General features: G+C 31.3%; 1 protein-coding gene across 2 annotated transcripts; it reads right to left on the bottom strand.

Annotated features, from left to right (window-relative positions):
• Positions 1–240: 240 nt before the first annotated feature.
• Positions 241–4710, bottom strand: TRZ1 (tRNAse Z1). Of its 2 annotated transcripts, XR_013680874.1 has the most exons (11): positions 4561–4710; positions 3765–4036; positions 3504–3666; positions 3336–3406; positions 2469–2564; positions 2263–2376; positions 2117–2185; positions 1964–2038; positions 1304–1703; positions 676–935; positions 241–608 (listed from the first exon to the last, which is right to left on the bottom strand). XR_013680874.1 is itself a non-coding variant. In XM_078991577.1 (9 exons), exons 1-9 carry the CDS (start codon positions 4649–4651, stop codon positions 1629–1631), a joined length of 1026 nt encoding a protein of 341 aa, XP_078847703.1. In that variant the 5' UTR covers positions 4652–4710; the 3' UTR covers positions 1255–1628. The 2 variants fall into 2 exon arrangements, 1 of the variants encoding a protein (XP_078847703.1); XM_078991577.1 differs by lacking the exons at positions 241–608; positions 676–935 and having other exon boundaries at positions 1255–1703.
• Positions 4711–5706: the final 996 nt, after the last annotated feature.

The raw sequence follows: 5706 nt of genomic DNA, 5'->3' as shown, positions 1-5706 counted from the left end.
TGGATCACATCAAGACATTAACAATTGATTAATGCCAAGATTTAGTCTTAATACATTAAGAAATGTTTGATGTATCCAATGTGGTTAATCTGGACCATTTTACCCTTGGATCACATCAACACGATAACAATTGACTGCCAAATTTAATCTGGACCATTTTACCCATGCATCATGTCCAATTCATTAACCTTTTAAACACATTAATACTTCTTGGAAAGCACTCAAAACATCAAACTATCATTAATCAAAAAGATTTAGTCATAATACATCAAACAAATTACAACATTAAGGATTACATTTAGTCTTTGAATACAGCTAAACTAAGGGTTAAATTAAGGGCTAAACTACTTCTTAAACACAAACAACAGAAACAACACAATCATCACAACTTTATGAGTAAATAGCTTCCATTTGAGTTTTTCAAACTCTTGTCTAACAACCAAATTTTCTTGTTCCATCTTCATCTTACATATGCTGATCTCGTTTTCCAATATAGAAACTTTGAGGGTTAAATTGCACGGTTCTTTTTTGTCCTTCCCAGAATTGACTTCATTTTCAGGGGTTTCAGGCTCCAACCATTCCCAGAACTTGCATTTTGGTCCTTCATTCTTGAAAAAAATAACAAATTGGTTAAAGAAAGAAGATTAAACGAAAAGTAAAAAATAATTGCTTTACCATAGAGTTAGGGCACAATCTGAATTTTTTTCCTGGATTGTCTTTAGTTCGTGAAGTTCGTACACGAGATGGTAACCCACAGTAACAAGGATTTTCAGGTTGAAATTCAACATTTCGTTTGGAAGAAATAGAAGAAGAAGAAGAAGAAGACATGTCGATCTAGGGCAAGAACGGGCAAGAAGATGCAGTACTGTAACTTTGCAATTAATAAGCCCAGTTTATGGCACATAATGCCACGTAATATCCACATAAGTAGTAACCTACAACAACCGGTATTAAGGGCTTTGGTGAACAGGGATTATAAGTTCAATGGTATAATAAAGACAAAAAAAAGATAAAAGACCTAATGAATACAAGACGAATACTTTATTACCCTCAAAGATCATTTTTCCTTTTTTATGTGACCAATAAGTCATCCACTCAATCCAATTATATTCGTGCTCTTATTGACCTTTAACAACTAAGATCATCTACATTGGATCTTTCAAAAATCTCTTGCAATGCACTAAGCAAAAATTAAATGTTATTTGGACTTCATCTTTCAAATTCTCCAAGGCTTTCAAATTGATATATTAATAATTTAATCAAACAATTATATCTAAATATTATAAACCAATTGGTATATTACCTTTTTAATAAAAGAATAATATCCAATGATGTGAACAATATACAAGTAGCATTTACAACCCAATTGCAAGCCTACCACCGATGTGGTTGCTCTAACGCTTGAAGGACTTTCACATTACAAATCATCTAACACGTGGACATGGAGAGGCGACAAAACTCTCATCTTCATGTCACTCCAAAAAAAAAAAAAAAAAAAAACATTAAATTGGGCACTACTGACTTCCGTATTTTTGAAGTTATATGAATCAAAATAAATCAACTTAAAATAAATTAATAAACACAATCATCTCAATTCTCAAATACAAAAAAATAAAACACAACAGATCCTAGAAGCCCTCCGTTAGTGCAAAAACACGCCCTGCCAATGGTGCCCTCAATGCAGCAACAGCTTTTTCAATCACCTAAATATTCATTCAACCACATCTCACCTCAATTTCTATCACTACTACGAAGATAAGGGCATTCACGTCTTTTTACACACACAAAAGATCAACAACACTAGTCCAAGTCCAATGTGTGTCCAACACAGTACAACTTGTTACGTTATGCACCGCATAAATATCAACAAAGATTGTTTCTTTTTTGGACCGAACGAACCGGGAAAATGACCATTTTACCCTTATGTCTACGGACAAATTAATGATAAAGTAGTAAAACTTACATCCAAGTGATACCGAGCTGAAAAGTGGATCAATACAATTGCTTTGTTCTCAAATCTTTCAGCATGACTGATTATCTGATTTACCACAACAATCAAAAGTCAAAAGTCAAAAGTCAAAAGTCAAAAGTCAAAAAACAAAACAAAAGATTTGACCTCAGATAAATGTGTGTGTCCATAGTCTCTTGCATTCTCCACTGACATTGTATTCTCCACATAAGTACTCTAAACATAAAGAACACAAACAAATATTAATTTACTAAAAAAATAATAAAATAATGATCAAAAATAGATTTTCTTGCCTCCATAATCAGAATCTTTGCTTTTAATGCATCAAGATTGTGAGGATCAAGTATGAAGTCAGATGTAGTATCCCCTGTAAAAGCTACTTCAGGTGATGTTGTTGTATTTGTTATCTGTCAAAAATAAGACATTATTATATTTTTTACTATTTGATTTATGTCAATTATAAATTAAAATATATATAATTTGAAAGACAAAGACAAACCTCCACACCTGAGAACTTCAATTTCTTGATTTCTTCTCCTTCAAGTCCAACATATTCAGGTTTAAGCTTTTGTTTCACAGAATAAACTATATAACCCTGATTCATATGAGTCAAAAACTTGAGGTAATTAATATCAAACAATATCATATAACTTTAATGATAATAAAGTTGATAGTATTTAAAAGTTAAAGTCCTTTTGTTGTGTGAAAAAACAGTGATATAACAAATTGCTTTACACTAAACTTTCCTTTGTACAATATGGTCCTTCAACTTTATACATTTTTTAGTATTTTTTTTATATACAATATTTGTTGCTTGTGATATTATATTATATATTCATGTTTAACATTTATTAGGGGTTTTATGCCGAAAAGTCCCGTTATTTTGGGAAATTTTTTGATAAAGTCCTAGATTTTTCTTTTTTGAACAGAAAAGTTGTGATTATTTAATATTTTGCCCAAATTAACGAAAAAGTCAAAATTTTTATTTTAACAGGAAATGACAGATTATTGTGTAAAATTAAATAATCAGGACTTTGCTATTAAAAAAAAGGATTTTATCAAAAAATTTCCAAAATAATGGGACTTTTCTGCAGAAAACCCTATTTATTAGAGTGTGTTAAATGTAATATATTTAATTGATAAATGGTTTTTTCAGTGATAAGATAATTTAACTAAAACTAATTATATACAAATAATCTATTTCGGTTATAACTGTCTAACATAATAATTTAAAAGTTATTGCAATATAAAGATAAAAGATGTGATTCAAATTTGTAAAAACCAAATAATATAATGGTTATTTACTTATTTTCTAACTTTTTAGCATTAAAAAAAGGCATCATAGCAATAAGTAAAGAAAACTAACCTGACTTGGGATGACATGGCATGTCTTAAATGCTTTTACTTTCAAATCTTTTCTCAAGTAGAACTCTTCCCCTGAGATACAAAGATTTTGATGCATGAATTTGATTTAAGTATTTAACATTGATTGAAATTAGTAAAATAAAGTGAATTTCTTTTTTTTTTTAATTACCAATATCTAATCCAATCAATGTATGCTTCAACTCTGATTGATCCATGGCTCTATGTGCTTCAAAGATCTTTTCAACATTTTCTTTAATGACTTTTGGTATTATAATTGTAGGTGGAGCCATTCTGTATAAACCACGAGTTGCAACATACATAGGCAATCCTCCCTAAAAGAAAAATATAAACTTTTAACTTTTTATAATAATATTCAAGAAGAAAAATACTAAAAATATAAAAAGAGAGAGTGTGTTTGTGTGTTACATACAATGTGATCCATGTGACCATGAGAGATGAAGAGGAATTGTTGAGAAATGGCTCTTTGAGGGCATTTTCCAATATCAAAGGCTAAATTAAAACTAGGGAGAATTATACAAGTTTCATGTCCAGCTATTGATAAACCTTCAATTGGGTATCCTTCAATATTTAAACCTTGTTTCTTCTTTGTTTCCATTATTATCAAACTGAAGATTCTGGAGAAAAGGGATAATGAAAAGGTTTGGTGCTCTTGTTTCACTTCTGATTGTAATAAGCTTACACCTGTAAGTATGTCAAACAGGATCACTAATGTTCTTGAAATAAATTCGAAATAAAACATCAAGAAGACTAAAAATGGTATTCAAGGTTGCAAATTACAGTTTTCTATGCACAGATTTTCAAGTTATTACTCCTACAAAACCGTTTGGATGAGGTACACAACAGAAATTTTTATACACCGTGGTTTCTATCTGTAAATTTCATATTTTTTAATGGTATTTGTCTATTTGATCTGGTGGCTCACCATCATCTCGTATTGACATTACATCGAACACTTGGCGGGCGATCACTAAATATACACTTTATCCGACATTAGAACTATGAAATGAATCCTCTAATCAAGCAACTTTACAGAACACATCAACAAACAAAATAACCTAGCAAAGAACTGCATATGCATTCACTAGACAAACGTGTCTCGTTTTTTTATCACCAGCATATGCAAGCACGCATGGGTATGAAGTAGAAGAGAGAGAGAGAGAGAGAGAGAGAGAGAGAGAGAGAGACAGAGAGAGAGAGAGAGGTACCTGTATCGTGGAGGCGGAGACGCCGGAGATGACGAGGACGAAAAAGAAAACGGAGTATGGGAAGGAGAGAGAGTACATGGGGTTCGGACATTAAACCGTGAAAAACCTCTGATGTAACGGGTTATGTGGTCATGTCCGTTTTTCCTATCGGATCCGTTCGGATTTGTTATCTGGTTTATCCGATTTTAATACTCCGATGCTAATTATGAAAGAAAATTTTGAGCCTACAATTCTCGACACAATCTGCGACACAATACAAAATAAATGGGTTTGGATTAAGTTTTACAATACACCAACCCGTCAATCTGTTTATTAAACTGGTCATAAATGAGTTTCTAAAAAATATATAGGTTAACCCGCCAACCCATTTGGAATTTTAATAAAAAAAATATATGTATTTTTTAAATGTATTAAGTATTATACACAAGATATTTTATATTTTATACTAAAATATTATATTCAATATCATTGACCATTTGACATGTGGGTAACTATGTGTTGATTTGCGTTGTAACGTGTTTGATGTTTTCCCTAAATAATCTAAATATCCCACAATAATGACAACATGGACGATTGAATCATTATCGAAACAACGTCGACATTTGCGATTAAATTTATCTATGTTTGTATTAATGTTTTAGTTTCAACATGTTTCCATGAATGTTTATAATTTTCATTTGGACGTTTAAGAATGAAGTTTCTAAAATTTGTATATGTTTGCATCAAGAACTTATTCATGTTTAATTATCAATTTTGTTTATGGAATTTGACTCACAAACATACGAACCCAAATCTAACCAGCAAACCTGCCAACTTATGAACTCGTATAAATAAATGAGTTGACGGATCATATATGAGTTTATGTTCCAAACCCACAAACCCGTAACCCACAAACCCGTAACCCGCCAACCCGTGATCTGTTTAATTAAATGGGTTGTGTTTGGGTTGGTATATTTTGATACGCCAACTCGCCAACCCGCGACCCACTAACCTGAACACGACACGATTGTCAGGCCTAGAAAATTTAAAAACTTAACCAAAAACGCTAAAACTTGGGCTAGCTTATTTTGATAATTACTCTATAACTTTTGAGAACCACGACTATAAAATTAATTAAACTTTTAGGATAAATGACACAAAAAAACA

This window comes from Lactuca saligna, chromosome 4, assembly GCF_052625555.1.
Source record: "Lactuca saligna cultivar CGN05327 chromosome 4, ASM5262555v1, whole genome shotgun sequence".
Taxonomy (NCBI): Eukaryota; Viridiplantae; Streptophyta; class Magnoliopsida; order Asterales; family Asteraceae; genus Lactuca; species Lactuca saligna.
This window is presented reverse-complemented; position numbering and strand designations above follow the sequence as displayed.

What these genes read in the sequence shown, in the direction of transcription:
- TRZ1 (XM_078991577.1), bottom strand. Translation starts at nt 4,651, where the DNA reads ATGTCCGAACCCCATGTACTCTCTCTCCTTCCCATACTCCGTTTTCTT. An exon ending in ATGGTCACATGGATCACATT is followed by an intron (nt 3,667 to 3,764) that starts GTATGTAACACA and finishes TTTTTCTTTTAG; the next exon opens with GGAGGATTGCCTATGTATGT. An exon ending in TGAAGTTCTCAGGTGTGGAG is followed by an intron (nt 2,377 to 2,468) that starts GTTTGTCTTTGT and finishes TATTTTTGACAG; the next exon opens with ATAACAAATACAACAACATC.